At 36.7% G+C, this 23,843-nt stretch overlaps 1 protein-coding gene across 1 annotated transcript; it reads left to right on the top strand.

Moving 5' to 3' along the window:
* Positions 1-1,506: 1,506 nt before the first annotated feature.
* Positions 1,507-22,552, top strand: ZC3H15 (zinc finger CCCH-type containing 15). Its single transcript, XM_070475902.1, has 10 exons — positions 1,507-1,710; positions 10,453-10,554; positions 14,749-14,860; positions 15,503-15,655; positions 16,094-16,185; positions 17,230-17,412; positions 18,575-18,721; positions 19,037-19,138; positions 19,921-20,044; positions 21,736-22,552. Exons 1-10 carry the CDS (start codon positions 1,636-1,638, stop codon positions 21,924-21,926), a joined length of 1,281 nt encoding a protein of 426 aa, XP_070332003.1. The 5' UTR covers positions 1,507-1,635; the 3' UTR covers positions 21,927-22,552.
* Positions 22,553-23,843: the final 1,291 nt, after the last annotated feature.

Genomic DNA, 23,843 nt, shown 5'->3' with positions numbered 1-23,843 from the left:
CTGCTTTTTAATATGCTGTCTAGGTTTGTCATAGCTTTTCTTCCAAGGAGTAAGCTTCTTTTAATTTCATGGCTGCAGTCACCATCTGCAATGATTTTGGAGCCCCCCCCCCCAAAAAATAAAGTCTGTCACTCTTTCTTGATTACCAAACATTTAAATGGTATCCGGTCCCATCACTTTATGGCAAATAGATGGGGAAACAGTGGCAGACTTTATTTGGGGGGCGGGGGGCTCCAAAATCACTGCAGATGGTGACTACAGCCATGAAATTAAGAGAGGCTTGCTCCTTGGAAGAAAAGCTATGACCAACCTAGACAGAATATTAAAAAGCAGAGAAGTTACTTTGCCAACAAAGGTCCATCTAGTTGAAGATACAGTTTTTCCCAGTAGTCATACATGGATGTGAGAGTTGGACTATAAAGAAAGCTGAGCGCCGAAGCATTGATGCTTTTGAACTGTGGTGTTGGAGAAGACTATTGAGAGCCCCTCCGACTGCAAGGAGATCCAACCAGTCCATCCTAAAGGAAATCAGTCCTAAATATTCATTGGAAGGACTGATGTTGAAGCTGACACTCCAATACTTTGGCCACCTGATGCGAAGAACAGACCCATCTGAAAAGACCCTGATGCTGGGAAAGATTGAAGGCGGGAGGAGAAGGGGATAACAGAGGATGAGATGGTTGGATGGCATCACTGACTCAACGGACATGAGTTTGAGTAAACTCTGGGAGTTGGTGATGGACACGGAGGCCTGGCATGCTGCAGCCCATGGGGTCCCAAAGAGTCAGACACTGCTGAGCGACTGAACTGAACTGAAGCATTTAAAGAAACCTGTTGACATGTGCCCTCCACCCTCAAACTAGGTTTGGTAACCTCTCATTACAAAGAAGATTTTAGGAATCATCTAGGCACTTTCCTAAAGCCTGAAATTAACCTGATAAACCTAATACACCAAAGGAGTTCACGGTTGGGCACTCCTCAAACAAAACGAAACTTTCTCCATTTCTTCATAAGCCTTCACAATAATCTGAAGCAGGCGGCACTCGCCAGTAAGCTGGCCCTGCTCCACCCGGGAACGAGAAGAAGGTAACTCCGTATCCTGGCCTTCCAAGCCCCGAGTTGCTGTCGATGCTCAGTAGTCATCCAGGATGGGGATAATACAGATGACTGCTAATCCAGCCGGCAGGAAGAGCCTCCACCCGAGACGAAGATGGGCAAATCTCGCACATCGTCAGCGACACAGACTGTGAAGGGACAACACAAATGCAGTGGGTCCCAATCTGTTCCCCCCAACTATCACCGAGCCTGCGGCAATCTAGCAAAGGCCAGGCGGCTGAGCGACATCACACGTAACGCGCAGTCATTTTCCCACGTCTCGTCTCCGCCCCGTCCTGGCCCGCCGCTGCATAAGCGCAGGCGCAGATTCGCTTCCGGGTTCCGCTCCTCACTACCCACAATGCTCTGCAGCACCAAGCTGTCGCAAAGGCCGCGTTCCGGCGGCGAGTGAGCGAGTAGCTTTACGTGCGGTGCGACGGCAACGGCGGCGCGCGTCTTCCTCATTTTCCTACCGTGGGGCGAGAGTCCCTGAGGGAGTCCAGTTGCGCTTAAGTCTGGCCGGCGCTACCTGTCTCCGCAATGCCCCCCAAGAAACAGGCTCAGGCCGGGGGCAGCAAAAAGGCGGAGCAGAAAAAGAAGGAGAAGATTATCGAAGTGAGTACCTACTCCCCTCCCCCACTCACGCCGCGAGTTCTCAGGAAAGCAGCTTCCCGGTTCCCCGCTCCCCGACTCCCGTTCGCGTCTTCTGGGCCCACGTGCCCCTTGGTTTGGTTCTGTGTGCCCACAGCCCCTTCTCCAGCCTCCTGCTGACGCTCGCTGCCTCTCATCGCTATAGTGACGCCGCGGGCTCCCCCGCACTCAGCCCCACACAGCCGCCTTCACCGACTCCCGTGCGAAACGACCCCCCCCCCCCAACCCCTACCCCAGTGCCCTCACAGGGTTGTGTCCTCTAGTCACCGAAATTGAAGACGTTTCTAGGCTTGTCTTAAAAAAGAGAAATACGCTGAACTGTCTCGGACCACACTCTTTCTGGAAGGTCGACTTACGACGAGCCTTTGTGTTTCGTGTTTCTTTACCCATCACCTAGGAGTAGTGGTTACTTCCTTCAAGCCAACAGATTACTTCTTGGTGACATTTTTCGATCCACCTCTAAACTGTTTCAAGTTACATGAAGAGAGGAGATTTCTTTCATATCGTATCACACTGTCTTGTACATGACGCTTGTCACATAGGTTCTGGATTAAATTTAAATCGAAAGACGTTTTAAGGGAGATGAGATGTCACTAGCTGTGTTGTGTTGTATCTGAATTTGTTATATATTTATGTAAACTCATTTAGTTCACTGATTCTATTGCCTTTTAATGGCAGAGGAAAGCTATTGACGTTCTTAAATGTTTTATATTTGTAGTCCAATTCACTGTGTCAGTGAATTTCCTTTAAAGAGTGAACCGTGTTTGAGATAACATAAACGTATCGTATGGACTTCTGTGGTGACTCAGTGGTAAGGAACCCGCCTGCCAGTACAGGAGACGCGGGTTCAATCCCTGCCTCGGGAAGATCCCATGGAGAAGGAAATGGCAACCCACTCCAGTATTCTTGCCTGGGAAATCCCATGGGCAGAGGGCTGGCGGACTACAGTCCATGGGGTCACAAGAGTCCGACGCGACTTAGCTACTAAATAACAAGGTATTTCTTCCCCGAATTCCTGCTATTAATCATTCATAATTAAACAGTTCCTCGTGTGCGTTAGAAGTAGTTGGAAAAGCCTTGACCATTTTCCTACATGAGATATATCTGAATAATTAATGGAGAGCCGTTTCAGGAATAGTTAACTTTTCGTTAGAACACGAAAAACCTGTTGGGTGTTTTGAAATAAGATATTTATTTGTAAATGATTATTTTAATATTCAGTATATATAGCCTTGAAAAATAATAGCAGGGAAATCTCTCAGGGTTTCATTGTATAAACCTAGTCAGAACTTGTGTTTGTCAGAATTCCACAAAATTTTTAGTGTGTTGATTGGATTTAACTAACGTGCTTATTTAGAATTCTAGTAGCTTTGGCAGGGTTCCAGCTCTGAAGCAGAAAGTGTATTTTTACCCCCAATTTGTGCTATTTAAGAACTGTCTTGAAGTAGCATAACTAGAGATTTGAAAACAATCATTGTCACCTTCACATCTGTGTCTGCTGTACCTCTTTGAACAATCTGGACTCTTGACACTTGGTAAACCTCTGGGGATGGTTACCTGATGGCATTTGGTGCTATGTAAACCAAGGGCATTTTAGGGGTGGCATTTCACTTGTTAACTTCCTTTACTGAGGTTGAATTAACACATTCAGCCATGATGTAAAGTAAAACTCACATATAGACATGAAATTAAATATTACATGAAAGTTAAAGACTTTATGCATTATTGAGTTTTATCTGTGTACAGTTATTTTTAAATAAATATTTGATTTTGTTTTAAGCAGTTTTATTTGAAAATTATAGTATTCCCATAACTAAAAATGATAGCTGTGGATTTATTCATCTTGTAACAAAGTTCTTTTTAAGGTAAATAGAAGAGGACTTTAGTTTCATTAATGAAGACTTCACCAAAGAAAAATGGAAAATAGACAGCTGTATTCTATAGCCAAAAATATTGGAATAGTGGGAGTAAGCCTTTCTGCCCACATTTAATATATGATGAGTGATTTTTTTTAATAGTAATTTTTTTTTTTTTTTAATGGTAGTGTGCTGCTTAGATGTTTACTACCTCCGGAGAGGAACCACAATATTGTAAATTGTAGGTTAAGTTTTATCATTTTTTTGCGAAACTAGATTTGTAGAGAATACTATGTTATTGAGCCTGGTTAGGGAACAGTATATTCCATTTCATCTGGAAAAGCACTTGTTTCATTTTTTTGTACAGTTTGAACACTGTTAATAGAAAGACTTTTTATTACCAAAGCCTTTAAAAGTTAAGATGAAGTAAAATATACTTTTTTTAATTCTACACATTTTAAATTTAATTTTTATATACAACTTCTAAAGGTTACTTTCCATTGATGGTTATTACATAATATAGACTATATTCCCCATGTTGTACATTACATCTTATAACTTTTTTTTTTTTTTTTTGTACTTTTAGAGTCCACATATAAGTGATTTGTCTTTGTCTTATTTCACTTAGTATAATATCCTTCAGGTCCACCCATGTTGCAAGTTTATTCTTTTTTATGGCTGAGGTGTATTCCACAGTATATATACCACATCTTCCTTATCTGTTCATCTGTGATGGACACTTAGGTCGCTTCCACACCTTGGCAATTGTAAACAGTGCTGCTGTGAACCCTGGGTTGCGTGTATCTTTTCAAATTAGTGATTTGGTTTGGTTTTTTCTAGGTGTATACCCAGAAGAGGAATTGATGAGTCATATAATAGTTCTGTTCTTAGTGACAGTAAAGTATACTTTGCAACAAACTTACAGTGAACATGTGGCAGTTGAAACCTGGTTCATACTGATATTTGATTTTTATTACCATAATATTTGTGGAAAAAGTATTGTCTATATTTGACATGTGAAAGGTTAATAACATTTCAGAGTCTGGTTCATTTTGGAAAGTTTGTAGGCATATGACCAGAAATTCTAACTTCACCAAAAATTGATAGTTAAGTAGAACATATGCTTTTAAGCAGCACTTTTGAAGAGATTTTAAAATAAGTGGATGCACTACCCACCTGTCCCCTCTTCTATACCGCTGTTGCTTCCACTGCCACCGTCTTAGACACCCATTGTTAGAACAGCAGCATACATAAGTTTTGAGAACTTTAAGAAGTAAAAAGAGGCATGACAGGCAGCATAATTTAATGAAAGAAGCAGCAGCTCAAGGCCAAATAGACCTGGGTTTGAGTCCCATATTTTGCATTAAAATTTCAAACTAGTTTAGCCAAGTTACCTGACCTATTTAAACCACAATTTCTCGTTAGCAAAATGGAGCTAATTCCTGTCATTCCAGAACTGTGGGTTAAATGAGATGACATGTAAAGTACCTGACGTATGTTCAATTAATAACAGCTGTTGTTAATTCATTACTATAAAAAGAACTAGTTAGGGAAGTTAATCAGACTGACCTGCACTGTTTATACAGTGCTTACTTTCTGTCACTTGAAATAATTAACTTAACAGTGCCTGCATTTTTTTTCTTTCCCTATTTACCCCAAATTTCATGAATTCATTTGCATTTTATAAGTATATGTTTCCCTGGTGGCTCAGACAGTAAAGAATCCGCCTGCAATGTGGGAGACCTGGGTTTGATTCCTGGGTTGGGAAGATCCCCTGAAGAAGGGCGTGGCTACCCACTCCAGTATTCTGACCTGGAGAATTCCATGAACAGGGGACCCTAGTTGGCTCACAGTCCATGGGGTCACAAAGAGTCAGACAGGATTGAGTGACTTTAGCCTTCTTTATGAAATGAGTATATCAGAAAAGGTTATGGTTCTGTTAAACATTCATACAGTTGTCTCAAATGGCATATACTCTTTGCTTTCTTTGGCTAAAATTTAATAAACTGAAATCAGCTTTGGGAAATGGAAGGTTTCTTAATGGAAAAGAGGAGATAATGGGTTAGGGCAAGCAAATAAAGGATGTCCAGCTAAGGCCTTGTAGCAGCAAAGAAGTAGTAATTGAGGCTTAGAGGGACAGGATCCAGGTGTGTAAAGGATGGAGAAAGAGAAGTGATTCTTGTTGCCAGTGAAAAACTTCAGCTAAGGTCAACTGTTTATTACTTGAAGCTGGATTAACCAGAAACAAAGTATCCATTGCATAGATGGACAAAAAAAAAAATATAAGAGTGCATGTGGGGATGAAACTAATGAGGTAGAACAGTGCTGGCCTTTGTTCACACTGGTGAACAAAAGGAGGACTCCAGTGATCTTTGAGCACTATTACTGACCTGCCCTCACACCCTCTTCCTTTTTTCATATATCTTAATTTAAGACGTAGAGGCTTGTCTGTAAAAGAAGTAGGATTACTTAAGGGTAAGAAGGGGGAGAAAGTGTCAGTTTTAAGTCAGGTTTGGAGTTCACTGAATGTTAAGGCTTTTGAAGCCTCTGGGAGCCATCCTTTTAGAATTACTGCCTGATCTGTGAACTCCTTTGTATTTTATTTCCCATGCCTGAAACACACATTGTTCCTTCCTTATCACCTTACCTTTGGGACCTTATTAATCTAATGAGAACCACTATTTCCCTAGGGTTGAGTGTAACCTCTAGTCTTCCCATCTACTGTCCCTTGACCCTTAAATCCAGGTTACTCTTGAGATAAGGGTCTCTCCTATATTCAACAAGAAGGGGGAGGGAGGCTTTATGTATTCCAAATTGCAAACTATCCTGCTTTCAAGAGGTACTGTTGGTGCATCAGGTCCACAGTGTAGTATTCAGAAAACTTTGTGTACCGACCGACCCTGTAACTTAACTGGTTTCTCTGGGGAGTAGTTTTTCATGGTGGAAAGAACAAGAACTTTGCTTAGACTCAAATAATACCTGAACCAGACACAGATCTCAGTGTTCGGGGGAAAGAAAGAAAGAGAAGCAAGCCATCTACAAGTGATAAATTTTACACAGCTCCTTCAATTCCCTCACTGAAGTAAGTATTATTAACCTTTTTGCGTTTGAAGGAAGAGAAACAGGTTAAATAACTTGCCCAAGGTTATTATTGAGGCAGCAAGTGGCAGAGTTAGTATTTTGGTTCCCGAGTCCTTCCTGTTAACCACTGTGCTTCACCTCCTTGTAATAAGTCTTTTGACTTGCACTGCAGTCCTGAGATGCTAGTAAGTTGAGACCCACTTTACAAATAAGAAAACTGGCAAAGAAGGTAATTTGCCCAGTTCTGTTTGATACTGGAGCTTAGGCACTCTAACTCCAGAGCTTATACTCTGTAAATCGTTACACTGTACAGCCTGCCCCTTATTAACAGTGTTACTTTAAAAGAATTGAGTTTCAATATCCACATTTACAGAATGAGATAATATGATCTTTAAGAGGATTCAATAAAGTTATATATTCAGGAGTCTATGATTAGTGAATGCTAGATGTAAATAAGTGTCCTTTATCTCTGGAAAAAACAATAATTTCCAAGATCTAATTAGAGACTTTCAAAATACAACTCATTCATTATCTCTTTAGACTGGTTAATTATGTGCTAAAGCAGTGTAATTAAACCTGAAAAACTGTTTTTCTTCTGGGATCTGGAGCCTATACACCTCTACCAGAAGCTTTTGTCATGAGTACTTTCTAGCTGGCCAGCACCCCTTAAAGGACTTTTTTCTTTCCCAAATCTTCATATATCAGTATCTGTCTTTCTGTTTGGCCTTGCTGAATTCTTAGTTTGCTTCTCCTCTGTATTAATACAGAAAGCATGAACTGAACCCCAGACAGGTTCTTCTCTGGCGAGACATGTATAGATGGTATTGCATTTTCATGCTAGTAACTTTAATCTGAGGTTTTCCATCCCCTCATGAGACCTCATTTTTTTGTAAAAGGAAAGTACTTTATGACATTTCACACCTGGTTGCTGTATACAGTCATCTCTGCATATGTCACTTTACCTTTAACCATTTTTTTATTCTAATTGGATTGTGTATTAAACTCTATAATATATAAACTCTATAAACAAGGGAAGCCAACCATATTTTTTTTAAAAAATATCAGCTTGTATATGCCACCTACCACCTTTTTTTATATGCATAGGCTGTAGGAAATTCATGTAGAATTTTGTGATATAATGCAATACATAAAAGCACAGGCATTTGAGTAGGGAAACTGAAGTTTTCCTATATGGATGGATATAGATGAGATGAACCAGGAGCTGTTTCCCAATGAGAAATAATCTTTTAAAACTAAAATCCTCTTGAACTTTATGATCTTGAGAGCATTGAAAGATATGTTTTATTAGTTTTTTCCAATTCCAGTTTGTTCGCATAGGTATATAAGTATTCTCTACCTATAATAACTTTCTTCTCACTACCCTGTCCCTTCCCTTAGAACTAATATCTAAAATAAAGGCTTTAAAATAGGCACTTAATTTATTTCAGATTGAATGCCTCTCAAAAGATCTCAGGTGAATTTAAGACCTTTTTGCCCCTTTCTTCCTTTTGAAAGCTCACTTATAAACAAGAGTATGAAGGAAATCCAAACTATGACTTGAAATTAGAAGACATCTATAATTTTGAACCTCAGCATACGAAAACTGATAGTGGATGGATGATGGTTTGCTTAGCTGATCTTGTAGAACAGAGCGGTTGGGCCTGAGTGCCCACCTAGGAGTGTGTCATTGAGAAGTAAGTGGGTTTGCTCTGCAAAATTTTCCAGAAACTCAACCATGGCAGGTACTAGGTAATGCAGAAGGCAAGGGACTAAAAACTGAGGGTTTAAAGTACAGAAGTAACTGATAGTTTTTATTTATTACCCCTGCAAGAAAGAGGGCAGAGGTTATAAATCAGGAGGCCTCTCTGCTTCTGTAACTAGGCGCAAGGGATGTGGGAGGCATGGTTAAAACGTGAGCCTGAAAAGAGCCACTAAGATGTCTATGTAGTAAACTAAGAGACACCTCCTACCTGCTCTCTTCTTCAGTCCTCTAGTCAGGCTTGTTGCTGTCCTAGCTGAAAGATCCTTCTCAAGAGAAAGAGAAAAGACAGGAAAAAAGACCACAGATACCAGTGTTTGGTGATCTCCTGATAGGCTTTTCACCTTAGGATGAAGCTCACTCAGTCTAGCCTCCTGTGTACTTTCTAGGGTTCTCATACAAATTACCACAAATTGGGTGACTTGAAACAACAGAAATTTATTCTCTCACAGATACGGAGGCTAGAAATCTGAAATCTGGTGCAGGCAGGACAGTGCTCCCTCAAGACTCTAGGGAAGAATCTTCCCTTGCCTTTTCTTTTTCTTTCTTTTTTTTTTTTAATTTAAATTATTTATTTATTTTACTTTACAACATTGTATTGGTTTTGCCATACATTGACTGACTCCGCCATAGGCGTACATGTTTCTGGTGGCTTCCAACTATCTTTGGCATTCCTTGACCTGGAAGCTGTATCACTGTAATCTCTCTGCCTCTTTCTGCACATTGCCTTCTCTCTAAACCTGTTCACCCTTTTCTTCTCTTATAAAGAGACTAGTCGTTGGATACGTAAGCCAGTGTGTCTTCGTCTTAATTTATTATAGCTACAAGGACCTTTTTAAAGTCACATTCTGAGGTCTGGGTAGACATGACTCTGAGGGGGACACTATTCATCCTACTGCAGCATTAGTAGTCAGAGGCTGTCGTTTAGTGCACGCAATGTGCATTCCACAAGTGATAGCTGCTATTGTAGTAATAGCTTTTCCAAAGTACTATTTGATAATATTCCAAATTTAAAGTGTTGATTTTTAGTTAGGAATACTTCAATTTTAATATTTCTATTTTAACAACAGCTAGTAATGCATGCACTTTAAATTTGAGTTCTTTAATTGTTTAGAGAGGATAGTTCTATTACCCAAGAAACCAATTCAGAACTTAATGTATCTGCTTATGCAGTATTCCCCAAAATGTGTTAGTAGTAAGTTCATAATCCCTCATTTTTTGCTGAGAAAAATACTTTCTGAGGTAAAGGAAGATTTAGGATGGCTGCCTCCCCTCTGGGTAAAGGTTTTCAGGTATCCTGTGCTTAATAATTAGAAACCCTGTTGAATAAGCATTTTCCTAAACTTATTTGATTGTTGAACTAATTATACTGTTGTAACAACTCTGCATATCCTGTAATACTGATATTCTAAAACAATTCAGAAAAAGCATCATAGACTAACAAGTTTAATGATGATAGTTATAAGTATGTATTGAATCCTCAGTTCAGTTCAGTGCTCAGTCGTGTCCAACTCTTCTCGACCCCTTGAATCACAGCACGCCAGGCCTCCCTGTCCATCACCAACTCCCGGAGTTTACTCAAACTCACATCCATTGAGTCGGTGATGCCATCCAGCCATCTCATCCTCTGTCGTCCCCTTCTCCTCCTGCCCCCAATCCCTCCCAGCATCAGGGCTTTTTCAGTGAGTCAACTCTTCACATGAGGTGGCCAGAGTATTGGAGTTTCAGCTTCAGCACCAGTCCTTCCAATGAACACCCAGGACTGATCTTTAGGATGGACTGGTTGGATCTCCTTGCAGTCCAAGGGACTCTCAAGAGTCTTCAACCCCACAGTTCAAAAGCATCAGTTCTTCAGCGCTCAGCTTTCTTTACAGTCCAACTCTCACATCCATACATGACCACTGGAAAAACCATAGCCTTGACTAGACAGACGTTTGTTGGCAAAGTAATGAATCCTAATGTAGCGTTAATATAAATTGCTAACATATTTCAATACTGTTTCTCATTTAGGACAAAACTTTTGGTCTGAAGAATAAGAAAGGAGCAAAGCAACAGAAGTTTATCAAGGCTGTCACTCATCAAGTTAAATTTGGTCAACAAAATCCCCGTCAAGTAAGTAACTTAAATTTCTGCATTTTCTTCATATGGATGTAATACAACATTGTTGCAGATAAAAATGTTTGGTGCTATAATTGTGTTTCAAAACAGAATCCTACTCTGTAAATTTACCTGCATCTTGTCTTGGTTACTCAGCAATACCTTCTAGATACTCTTTCAGGCCATTTTTGTATAGCTCTAATTTATTCTAATGGCTGCATACTGTTCTATGATGTGGATGTACTATATCCATCTTTTCACTCTTTATGAGTAATCACTTTGTTTCCAGCTTTCTGACTTTAAGAACAGTTCTACAAGAAATTCTCTTGCACAGGTGTTTTTACATGCATTTGTGCTTTTTATTTATGTAGCATAAATTATCTGGTGACATATTTCTAAATAAAGGGAAATGAACTTCTAATTTTAAGAAGTTTGCCTGATTATTCTCCATAGAGATTGTAATACTTCACATTTTCATTTGTAGTGCATGAGTTATAGGTACTAAAGCTCTTTTTAATGTTTTCCAATCTGATTAAGTATAAAGTGATACCTCATTTTTCTCTTCCTTATTCTAGTGAGTTTGAAAATTTTCTTAAGCTTTTTGACTGTTTGAGTCTGTACTTCTGACTTTTCCATTCAAATCCTTCGCTTTTTTGGTTTTTTGTCTTTTCATTGTCAACTTGTGAGAGATATAGATAATTTGTAATGTTTCTGTTACATTTTACTGTACAACAGTCTACATTATAGATAATTTGTGATGTTTCTGTTACATTTTGCTGTGCAACAGTTTTTAGTTTTTGTACTGTCAGATATGTCTAGCTTTTCTTTTATATGGTTGAAGAGGTCTCCCCTGCCACCAGATTATGTGTTTTTCTTAGATTTTTTTTCTATTTACAGTCTGTAATTTATCATATAAATTAATTTTGCATGATATTTCCTTTCAAGTAAATAGCTAGCATCATTTATTTCACTGAATTGAAACATCCCTATTGACATAGATTAAAGTCGCATATATATTCGGATCTATTTCTAGATTCTCTTTTCTTTCCCTAAACCAGTACCACATCGATTTTGATTATAGTGGCCTAGTACATATTCTGTTAGCTGATAAGGCAAGTCCTTTCCTTTAAGATGTTGCTCCTTTTCTGTTTTTCTTAGCTGTTCTTAGGCATTTATTTTTCCAGATGAATTTTGGGGTTATTTTTATCAATTGGCAACTCATTCAAAAAACTTCAGACACATGTTCTTCAAATCTGTATTCTCGTTTCTTTTTTTTAATGTAGATCTTTCGCTTTGAGTTTAGGATTTTATAGCCACAGACATTTATTTTAAAAAGTACTTTTTTCACCACCCTATCTCCTTTTCCTTAATTTTGAAACACCTTTTTTCCCATCTGAAAATACCAAAATATATATTCATAAGATGGTTGACTTCTATCACTGATTCTGTCTACAGATTAGTACTTCCGACACTTTTCTTTCTCTTATACATGGTTTGACTCAAGAGCCAAAAGCTTGATCTTCTACACTGCTGACTTAGTAGCCTGGTCTAATAAAAATGTATGCGCAGGCTTTGGAATCAGATCAGCCTGAGTATGCATCGCTCTATCTTATTTGTTTTATGATCTTAAATTATTTAATGACACTGGTCTTCAATTTTTAGTACAGTGAAAGGGCAATTACCCTTGTAGGTTTTCTGTGATAGTTAAATGAGAAGATAGTGTAAATCTTCTGGCATAATGTAAGGATTCATTTCAAACATGTTTCCTCTTCCTGTTTTTTACTTCCAGTGGGAAGTATATTGACTGGTAATTTAAAATTTCATCAACCTTAGAAAGCCATAAAATATCTTGTGGACTTGAGAGTACTTTCAGTAATACATTTTTTATAATCTCTTGGGTAACTGGCCTTTTATCTGTGAACTTGAGGTATCTAACCACCATACTTAACACTGGAAATGAGCAGCAGTCTTACTGTTAGAGCCAGGCAGAAGATTCTTCCTCCCCCCACCCCATCCCCACCAAACCCTGTGCTGCAGAGGATGACCTTACTTTGTGTCTCCTCTAGATGCATTTCTCCCCATACCAGCTCAGGGCCTCAAAGTCACTTACCCCAAGTCCATCTTAAGATACACTTCACTGCCCATGTGGCTGAAGTAGTCAATGCGAGGGCATGTGCTGGGAGTATGGACAGAGTCTAGATCCAAACCATGTCCTCCCCTGCACCTTCTATCTCCCCACACACATGTGGTGGAAAGAGGAGGAGCCAGGGGTTGATTCTTGCTTTACTGCCGTGCTCCACGTGGAACTCCATGAAACCTGAGTGTTTAAATTTGAACCTGCTCTTCCATGTCACAAGGTATGTTTGTCAAGTAGGGGTACAAACCATACTTTATTTAACAATCGTTTGATTTCTAACATAAATACTTACAAAAGTGGTTCTGGTCCCCACAAACATCTGTTACAAAGAATACTTTTATTAAAAATAAAGTGACTCAAGTTTTTATTTTTAGAAAACTTTTCTCATTGTTCTGTTTAAACACATCTGACCACATCATCAAAGCCAGGATTTAGAATGTTTTTAACCCTATTATAATACTCGGCCAGTTCTTTCCTAAAATTTCCTTTCCCTTTAATACTTTTTTGTCCTGAATTTCTACTTATTTCTTTGATGTTTCTTTCTTCCTTTAACAAGCTTTTCAGGTTCTTTTGGCTTGTTTAACATTGATACTATTCAGGGTACTGTTCTCTGCTCTTATACTTTTTTATGGTGTCCAGGCATAATCTCATACACACCCTTTATTATCTGTAAGCAGCTATTTCTAAAATCTTTATCTCAAAGCAGACCTTGTGTCCAGGAATCAAGATCCATGTCCAGCTGCCTCCTAAATAATTCCACCTTTCTGCCCTGTCAGCATCTCATACCAAGTATGTCTAAAACTGAACTCATCTCCACCTCCTGCCATGAAACCTGTTCCTCCTGTATTCCCAGTCTTGTTTAGCATCACTCACCATACAAATGATAGTCCTAGACTCCTCCCTCTGCCTGATATTTCGTGTCTAGTCAGTCACTTAGTCCTAACAGTAGTTCCTTAACAGCTTTCTTCCACGTTGCTCCATCCTTGCTACTAACGCCTGTTTTAAGCTCCTAGGCTTTCTTGGCTACAGCAGTTGCATTAGCCTCCTAATTTTCCTTGCCTTCATTCTTGGACTCCTTTCAGTCAACTCTTCATAAAGTTGTTATTGTGATCTTTATGAAATGCAGTCTGATTGTGTCACTGGCTTACTTTAAACTCTTGAATCTCACCCTGTCCACCTGTTGATACAGTCCATATTTTTCATGGATATCTATCATAGCTGATTCATCTTTGCATTGGTTGAAGCTTCTGTTTCTGCATTTCTTGCTTATCAAAAGAATTTATCCATAAAGTATTAGCTCAGTCTAATTTTCTTAGGCATATAAGCATTCTTTGTTTCCAGAGCACCGTGTATTATATTATAGTTGCTGACATGTCTGTCTTCCCACTAGATTCTGAGCTTCTTTAAATAAGCATCTTTGTCTTTTCATCTTTGTATTCCCTGTCATCTAACATAGGACCTGACATATAAATGTTTGGATGAAACTTCTTATCATATTAGGTATGTAAATTGTGTGCCTGGAACTATGTCATATGTCATGTTTGTTTTGTTTTGTTTGGTCTCCCACATTGACCTAGCCCAGTGTTTTTCCCAAGGGTACTTACAGGTATTTGTGTTGGTGCAATTCTTTATTGTGTGGGACTGTGCGTTTTAGGATATTTATATCTCTGATCTTCAAAATGCACCTACTTATTTCTGGGGAGTAGGTTGTTGTCACAAGAAGAAATTCGCAGGTGAGAACCATTTGCTAAAAATGCTGGGCATGTAGCATATGCTTAATAAATGCTATCGCTATAAGCTTTTGAATATGCTCTTAACTTGGCATGGTACCATGTATAGGTTTTTTATGAGAGTCAATTGCTCTACAAGATTTAGCAGTTTCATTTACTAGTTTGACACACCATTTAATATATACTGGAAGGCCATTGTAACATTGATTTTAAGAAGTAAGAACTATATACATGTAATATGTGATTGTCTTTGTTATGTCAGTGATATAGACATTACTGTCTAGTGAAAACAGTTTTATTATATGACATCAAATTTATATATCATACCTGGTAATATTATAGGTAGCACAAAGTGAAGCTGAAAAGAAGTTGAAGAAAGATGACAAGAAAAAAGAATTACAAGAGCTAAATGAGTTGTTCAAACCTGTAGTTGCTGCTCAAAAAATAAGTAAAGGTAAACTTTAAATTTCAGAAGTGTTTTTACCAATGTAATTCATATTTGAAAATTCTTAAATGTTTTCTTCAGTTGTATATGCTGTGAAAATAATACTCTGTCAAAATTATCTATGTGGATTCTTATTATTCTTTTTTATATGTGCATAGCTGTGTCATACAACTGTTAAGTCCAGCCATTAGCCCCCCACCCCCAATAAGAGAAGATTAAGGATTTTGGCAGTCTACTAGTTGATTTATAATCTCTGATCTTTGTTAGTAGACAAAGCAAACCTATGGTTATAAAAACTGCAGATCCCAAACTCTTGGCACTGCAAGTACATTTATATTTCTATTTCTCTTTTGGCTCTTACCTCATTGACTCCCAACTAGACAAGTAACTAGAATAACATATGCACTTAATTGGTTTCCTACCCCTTTGCTCTCCTTTTTTGGTAAGAATAAAGCAAACAAATACAGATATAATATGCTATAGAAAGAACCTCAAAGAAATGTCTTAATATTCACCTATATGTGTGGTATTTCCTCTCACACCAGTGAACAGAAAATAACAAATTAACCAAAAGTGTTTGTATCTTAGAAAGAAACTGTACTTTGTTATCTGGCAATTTTTAGTATAAATGCCATGTGCTGTTTGACTTAGGTGCAGATCCCAAATCTGTAGTATGTGCATTCTTCAAGCAAGGACAGTGTACTAAAGGAGATAAGTGTAAGTTCTCTCATGACTTGACTCTGGAGAGAAAATGTGAAAAGCGAAGCGTTTACATTGATGCAAGAGATGAAGAGCTTGAAAAAGGTATTTTTTTTTAAAGACGTATTCTTAAAAGTAGTTATATGTGTTATTTGTTGTTGCTAAAATATTTAGTAGCTTGAAGACCATTTCAGTCTTAGTAGGACTGTGTTTGTCCTGAAGAATAGTTTGTTGTTTTTTGTAAAATCTGAATTTATCATATTATGGCCTTTGATTAAGTAAATGAAGATATTTAAAAACCAGTGGCTTGTTTTGTATTTGTTGCTCACTCTTTCTTCTAGTTTTACCTTCTCATTTGCCTGAACTACTTATATTTGGTGAAAATATCACAACACTGTTTATTCTTACCTTTGGTGTTTTAAAGGAAATGCGTTAGGTCATGAGTTTTATAATATGACTTTCTTGTATAAGGATATATGCAATGTATTTTGGGGACAGTAAGCAAAATTACAGCATTTGGTCTCCATATCTCTCTCTATTTAGATACTATGGATAATTGGGATGAGAAAAAACTGGAAGAAGTTGTGAACAAGAAGCACGGTGAGGCGGAAAAGAAAAAACCAAAAACTCAAATAGTATGTCCTTTTCTTGAATTGAGTTGCTTTGGTATTTATCATTAGGGAGAGTTATGTGGCAAGATATTTCTGCTATTTTCTACTAGATTATTATTTAAGTTACTGGATCTTTTCATAAAGATAAGGTGATCAGGCTTTGTGTTTGGAATATACAGGTGTCAGTTATACATAGTTCTTGCTCAAAAGTGACTTAAAAATCATGTGATGAAAGTTCTTCAAATGCTATTTTCTGAGATGGTTTTACTTTCTCAAACGTGGATGAATACACGTTTTCATATAAGAATTCTTTTTATACAAAATGAATGGAAGGAGAACTGTTAAACTACACTGTCTAATTCATAACTTACTCTGTTTTAATGGTAGGGAGACAATCATAAAAGTAAAAATATTATTATGTATGAATTGCAAAAATGAGTTTTTGGTACATAATGGTTCTAGTATTATTCCAGGAAATGTACTTTTACAAATCAGTGCCCTTTACTTATCTCTTGTAGTCTTTTAGGAAAAGGATATTGCTTATTAATTTTTCCTTCTTATTTGTAAAGTGTATTACCTAAAGCTTCAGTACAGTTTCATCTTGCACCCATTCATGCCTTGCTCCCTTCTTATACAAAATTGACTATAATTTCAGATAATTGAAATAATGTTTGCATCTTTACTGCATGTGGTTAGTTTTTAGAAAAGATCGAAACAAAGTTATTGGTTTTATTTTCTTGTAACCATTTTTAATTTCTCATATTTAAAAACCACTCTTTGGATTGCATTTACAAAGACTAAATGTCAGCAAACCCTTTTGTATAATTCAGTTTAGAGCAATGTCAAAAATAAATATTTTATACAAGTCCTCTCTAAAGGAAAGTTACCAATGTATTAGATATTTTAAGATTAATGTGTATTTACATTTCTGTACACAAGGTATTCTCTACCTAAGTGGTTAGCTTAAAAAAGATGTGAATTGAATGTAACTGTTCCATATACCTAAGCATTTACCTTGGAAACGGACCACACTGAGCCACTACTTGTGAATAATACTGTCTTCTCTAGGTGTGCAAACATTTCCTTGAAGCTATTGAAAACAACAAATACGGCTGGTTTTGGGTATGTCCTGGAGGGGGTGATATTTGCATGTATCGTCACGCACTTCCTCCTGGATTTGTCTTGAAAAAAGATAAAAAGAAAGAAGAGAAAGAGGATGAAATTTCATTAGAAGATCTAATTGAAAGAGAGGTAACTGGTATCTTTTTCCTACCATAAAACTCTTAAAGCAGTATTGTGAAATTCTAATATTTACCACTTGGGGGCAACAATAGCATGTTGTTAAGAAAGGGAAAAAATAATACGAATTTTTCTCAAAGCTTCCTTACTTTTTATTTGGTTAATCTTACATGTCAAAAATGTAAACCTAGCCATAATCATGATATTAATTTTAGGATTGTGAAACAGTTTTTTTTAAGCGCTAGCCACTGGCTTACCAAACAAATTATTTTCATAAGATTCATATACTGGTAGATCAATTCATGAAAATGCTTAGTCAGTATTCAGAATGATTGAACTTGAAGTTTTAGATGTTTTCCTTGATGTCTTTATTTTTTCACCATTTTGCCTAGTTATTTATTGGTTATTTTAACATGTGAAAGGAGACAGCTCCTCTACAGCTTTTCAAGTATATTTCATCATTTCTGGCCTCAAGGACTCTTCATCTGCTCATCTCTGGTTCAGCACAAGAATTTTATCCTTTGAGCTAGCAGATAGGTTTATTGAGTCAACAGATAAGGCTTCTGGCAGTGACATGAAAATGTTGACATTATTGGAAATATTAGATTTCGGGTTGTATGCTTCAAACGGTATCCATTTTGCCTTGCTATGGGTAGTCTAAATATGTTTTGTAAATGTCTAACTTTGAAGTTATATTACATTTGTTCTTGAAAGGATGTATCATTTGGTGTCTCACAGGAGGCAATATATTGTGATAAAAAATGTAGACTTGGAGTCATATATATTTGGAATTATTTGTATCCTAGTTCTGCTACATATTAGCTAAAACCTCATCTTTTGAGAATCACAAATGAAACTTGGATGTATTGCTGCTTTTCGTATTTATTGTTTTCAGCTATTGATTTTAAGACTTTCTCATGATAAGTTTTACTCACCTTCGATTTTGAAAAGACATCTAGCTCAGAATAATATATTTTATAATGTTTAGAAATGTTTGTATCTGTGTACACTCATTTTGCTCCTTGCCATGAAAAGTAAAGATAAAGCAGTTAACTCCGGATTTAATGTCTTCATAACAGTCATAGCAAGGACTTAATTGAACTAAGGGAAAATGATTAGATATTATCATAGATAACTTTAGAGGGGAAAAAATTAACTTTTTTTATCTTTGCAGCGTTCTGCCCTAGGTCCAAATGTTACCAAAATCACTCTAGAATCTTTTCTTGCATGGAAGAAAAGAAAAAGACAAGAAAAGATTGATAAACTTGAGCAAGATATAGAAAGAAGGAAAGCAGACTTCAAAGCTGGGAAAGCATTAGTGGTATGTCCCAAACTCCTAAATAGGTTTTCTATTCTTTCTTTCATTTTATAATTTCTATATTATGGAAGATTTTATCTCTATTTAATTATGTATATGTCTAAAGTCAATGACCAGCAGAGATTTCCCTGGCAATCCAGCAGTGAAGACTCCACTCTTCTACTGCCAGGGGCATGGGTTCAATCCCTGATGGAGGAACTAAAATTCCACATGCTATGTGGGACAACCAAAAAAAATAAAGGATTTTTAAAAATAAAATCAATGACTAAGAAATGTTTGAAGTTTGTCCTGAGTTGATATATGTGTGTATTTGAATAGATCAGTGGTCGTGAGGTGTTTGAATTTCGTCCTGAACTGGTTGACGATGATGATGAGGAAGCTGATGATACCCGTTACACCCAGGGAACAGGTGGTGATGAGGTAAGAAGGATGCTTTGGCACTTCATCTTCTCATGTTGATTGAGAGAAACAGAGTGACACCAGAGCAGTATAGTTAAGAGTACTAACTTGGAGGCCTTGGTTCAGATCCCTACTCTACCCTGGGAAATTAGCTACACTCTAGGCCTCCACATCCGTAGTACTGCCATAACAACAATCCCTCCGGTCACAAAGTACTTCTGAGAATTAAATGAGTTAGTGAGTTCATATTTGTTTATACTTCTTTATACAACTTGGTATAGTACCTAATATAGTGTTAAATGCTTGAGTGTATTAGCTGTAAAATGTTTTACTCTCCCTCTCAAAAAAAGGTTTTTGTTTAATACTTTATAGTAAAAAAAAAATCATGAGACAGAGACACTAAAAAGTACAGAGAAGGGAGCAGAAGACAGCAGCAGAATTATTGGTGATAGATAAAGTTAGTATTATTAATATTAATATTTTAACTATTAACTATATTGATAAAATAGCAAATAGCTTTTGATTTTTCATATGATTATCATAAAATTCTGACTTCTGCCTTTGAGTTAAAAGATTAAAATTATTGTATATGTAAAGCTATGATGTCAGGAAGAAGCTTCAAGTGTGACATTTCTTTTCCTTTCTCAAAAAGTGTATAAAAGAAGTGAATTTTGGCAATAGTCATTTGTTTTCATTTGGCACTGTTAATTTTCAGTCATTAAGATAAATGTCAGAGATAAAGGGCAAGTAATTTATGAAAACTGTTTTTATTAGTAACACTCCTTTTCTATGTGTTTTTAAAGGTTGATGATTCAGTGAGTGTAAATGACATAGATTTAAGCCTGTACATCCCAAGAGATGTAGATGAGACAGGTATTACTGTAGCCAGTCTTGAAAGATTCAGCACATATACTTCAGAAAAGGATGGTAAGTATGCTAATTTTCATGTAATTCCACAAACTAAGAAACTATCTAAAAGAGGTTAGACCAGTCTTGACAAACTTAGATGGCTGCAGGTACCAGACCGGTAACATAAACGTATGATTTGGCGGAATATAAAGGTAATAAATAGTGGAGGCTGTGGAAATGGGTGGCTGGTTGGATATTGAAGCCATTAACTGAAACTTCAAGGAAATGAAAATGAGTATGAGATATTTTGCTTATCAAAAGTGGCATTGTCTAGGATACTATGTAGACATTCCCAGGAGGAAAAGGTTTGAAATTCATCTGCATTCATAGCTAACAGGGAATGATTTCACCCAGGCCCAATACATAGGATAAGAATGTTCTAGAACAGACTGCTAAAAACATTAATGTTTTAGAGTAGTAGAAAGGAAAAAGCTTGGGAAAGTTACTGAGAAGAACAAAATTTCAGGAAGATTAAGTCGGGTGAGAGTTAGAAATAATTAATTATGACTGGGGAAAGAATCGTAAGAACAGAGCACGCAGTTTTCACTGGGACTGCAGTGGTATGAGGAGTAAGGAGAACAAGTGAACTTAAATCACTCGCGTTTACAGACTTTTAGAGGGAGACATGGTCATGAGAGAAGGGTCTTTTAGAATATGGGAAATCTAAATATTATCTGTGGACCAGAAAAAAAGGATCTGAAAAAGAAAAATTGAAGATGAAACAGTGCTAGATATAGAATCAAGATCTGGAGCTATAAGTAGTTAAGTTCGTTCGATTAAGAATGGACAGGAGGCTGGCTCATGTATATTTGGAAATAAAAGATTGCTAATACAATTTATATCTAATTGTCTTGAGTAAGAAAAAAAAAAGTTTGGCACAGTTGCTGTGAAGGAAATGGGTAGACAAAAGTTGAGAGGGGGGAAAAAAGCTAAACCTTATTTTTACAGTAAAGAAATACAAGTTATAACTGGAAAAACTGGCCTGCCCTCCTGAGGTTTGAGAACGGGGCAATCGCAAACTAATTTGCTCCTTTTAGAAGTAGGGCTTTGGTAGTAACAGGCACAACTGCAAGTACCTCAGAGGTTTTAATTCCCAAGAATTTGTCATCGGAGATGTATGAAATAACTTTAAGCTATTGAAAATTCTCTTCTGTTCATTATTGGTGTCATTGAACAAGAAAGGGAAGCATTTTTGTTTTGTCAGTCATAATAACTATAGCCTGAAAGAAGTAGCTGCACAGCCCCAGGGTTATTTTTTCCACACTTTGATGACAAGATGAAATGTTCCTGCATTTACACCATTACAACTCGTGTGACTTAACTACTGTTTGTAAAACCAAAAACTCTGTAGCTGCTTGTATCATGAACATTTTTTAGATCACATAATCATTTATCAAAATACATGGAAGTTGACTTTAAAAACCTAATTGTTGGGCCATGTAGAGAATACAGAGTTGTATAAAATAAATCTTGCCCTCAGATGTATGAACCATTAAACAATCAGATGTCTTCAGTGAAAGACATATTTTATAGTAGGTTTAGAAAACTGATACAGATAAGCTCAAAAAAAGAAAAATCAGTTCTTGTTAGAGTAATCTTAAGGAAGGCTTTCATGGAAAAAGGAAAAGAAGTATATCAGTCTGTAACTATTCCTAGTGGACTAGTGCTTTCGTTTTCTAGGCCTTATTGATTTTAATTTTTATTTTTAGAAAACAAATTAAGTGAAGCTTCCGGAGGTAGGGCTGAAAATGGTGAGAGAAGTGATTTGGAAGAGGACAACGAAGGGGAAGGACAAGAAAATGGAGCCATCGATGCTGTTCCTGTTGATGAAAATCTGTTTACTGGGGAAGATTTGGATGAACTAGAAGAAGAATTAAACACACTTGATTTAGAAGAATGACACCAAACAAGTCAATGAAAAAATTGAGCCAGCTCAGCATGAGTTGAAATTGACTACATTAATTTTTTTCCACCTAAAACTTCAACAGGATATTTGTTTCCCATGCTGATTATGGAGGGCTTACTTCCTCCAAAAAAGGAATATTCTCCCTACATCTTGTTTTCTGACTTTGGCTACATCTCATAGTAAGTTCAGAGTAGTTCATGATAAATTAAATGGTCATTGCAGAAAATGATTGATGGTTGTAATTGTCCACTCAAGTAGGAAGTGTAAACTGCTTTTCCAGCTTTTGATTTTCATTGGGCATGTGTTGTTACAAGGACAACATAAATTTAAATTACCCTTCATTTAAGGCAATTTTTAATGAGTGATTCTATTTCCTTTGTATTTATATGTTTAAAAGACTGCCTAAGATATGAGCCTGTAACTTCATCAAGGAAACTGCATATGCAGATTCAGTATTGTATATCTTTGGACAATTAGATGGACATTTAAAATGAAACTTCATTAATCTGACAGGATCAACTGCAATGCCCTGTGTTAAACTGTTTGAAACCACTCCCCTTTTTTTTTTGCCAATAAAGTTGTAAATAAAAACAGTGATACAATAAATTCCAAATACAGACCTTTTTTTTTTTTTAATGTTTTTCTCTGAAAGTCTTCTGACTATTTCTAGCTTGAGAATTTTTACTAAATATCTATTAGAATTAACTATCACAAAAGACGCAGACACTTAAAGGATTCTCTTAATGCCGATTACAGGACTGAGTGCTGATAGCACTACTGTGAGTTTAATAACACAAATACTTAGCCTCAGAAAGAAACTATGGATGGTGTTATATGAAAGGGTAATTACTAAATTGATAGATCATCAACCTACATGCATATGGGCTAGCAGTGCAGGTAAAGCAGTTGTACCAAGTACTACTTAAGTATCATTGCGGAGATCCATTGTGTTATAGTAGTATATGATGAAGTTTGATAACCTTGTGTAAAAGAGTGTAAAGAAATCCACCAGAAAAGTGGGCTGGGGGCCTTTGACACTGATACATTTTGAATACGAATACAGTGCTGCTTTTGTTATGTGCTAATCTTAATGGATTTTAAGCAATTAAGATAATAGCAGTAAAAGGTCAGGTGACCTAGGCCCTAATTATATGATTTTTAAATTCTTTGAACTTTAGTTTCTTTGTCTGCATAGAGAAGTTAAAGTGTTTCTGAACTGTGACAGCTAAGAAAACATGATTGTAAATCTTATCAGCGATAACATCAAAGTTGATAGAGAAATTGAGTTCTTGACAATTCAGTACTATTAAGGTTTAGACTATCAGGAGCCAAGTTTCCCATCTACGATGGAAGTATACTTTCATACTTTTCTATGAAAGATTTATTTCATTCTTTTTATTAATAAGCTTTAAATACTTTAATAATGAAACATTTCAATTTGAAGTATTATTTCCTTACAGCAAGCATTTGATTTTGAAAACTAGTTTTCTTTAATTAGTGAGTTAAAAGGAAAATGCTATAGTGTGAAAGTAATTTTCATTACCCATGATTCTTTACACATAGGACCGCCTTCATCTAATTTGCCTGTCTTCCATTAGAAAAAAAATATGCTCAGAGAATGCAAAAAAAAATTTAATCTGAAAAAAATCAGAATGCAAAATTAAATCGTATACAGGCATACCTCAGATATTTTGAGTGTTCAGTTCAAACAACTGCAGTACAGCAAAATATTCCACTAAAGCAAGTCACACAAATTTTTTTTCCTGTTGCATAAAAAAGTTTTATTTACACTCTACTGAAGTCTGTTAAGTGTGCAGTACCATTATGTCTATAGAACAGTGTACATTCCTTCCTTAAAGATATTGCTAAAAAAGAAAGGCTAACCATCATTTCATAAGTGAACCATCACTT

This window comes from Odocoileus virginianus, chromosome 13 (assembly GCF_023699985.2).
Source record: "Odocoileus virginianus isolate 20LAN1187 ecotype Illinois chromosome 13, Ovbor_1.2, whole genome shotgun sequence".
Taxonomy (NCBI): domain Eukaryota; kingdom Metazoa; phylum Chordata; class Mammalia; order Artiodactyla; family Cervidae; genus Odocoileus; species Odocoileus virginianus.
The sequence above is the reverse complement of the archived record's forward strand: the minus strand, read 5'-3'. Positions and strand labels throughout refer to the sequence as shown.

Bases quoted from the DNA above. Each gene is read 5' to 3' on its own strand.
- ZC3H15 (XM_070475902.1), top strand. From the start codon at position 1,636: ATGCCCCCCAAGAAACAGGCTCAGGCCGGGGGCAGCAAAAAGGCGGAG. The intron at 14,861-15,502 runs GTAAACTTTAAA...TGTTTGACTTAG, and splicing joins TGCTCAAAAAATAAGTAAAG to GTGCAGATCCCAAATCTGTA. The intron at 19,139-19,920 runs GTAAGAAGGATG...GTGTTTTTAAAG, and splicing joins AGGGAACAGGTGGTGATGAG to GTTGATGATTCAGTGAGTGT.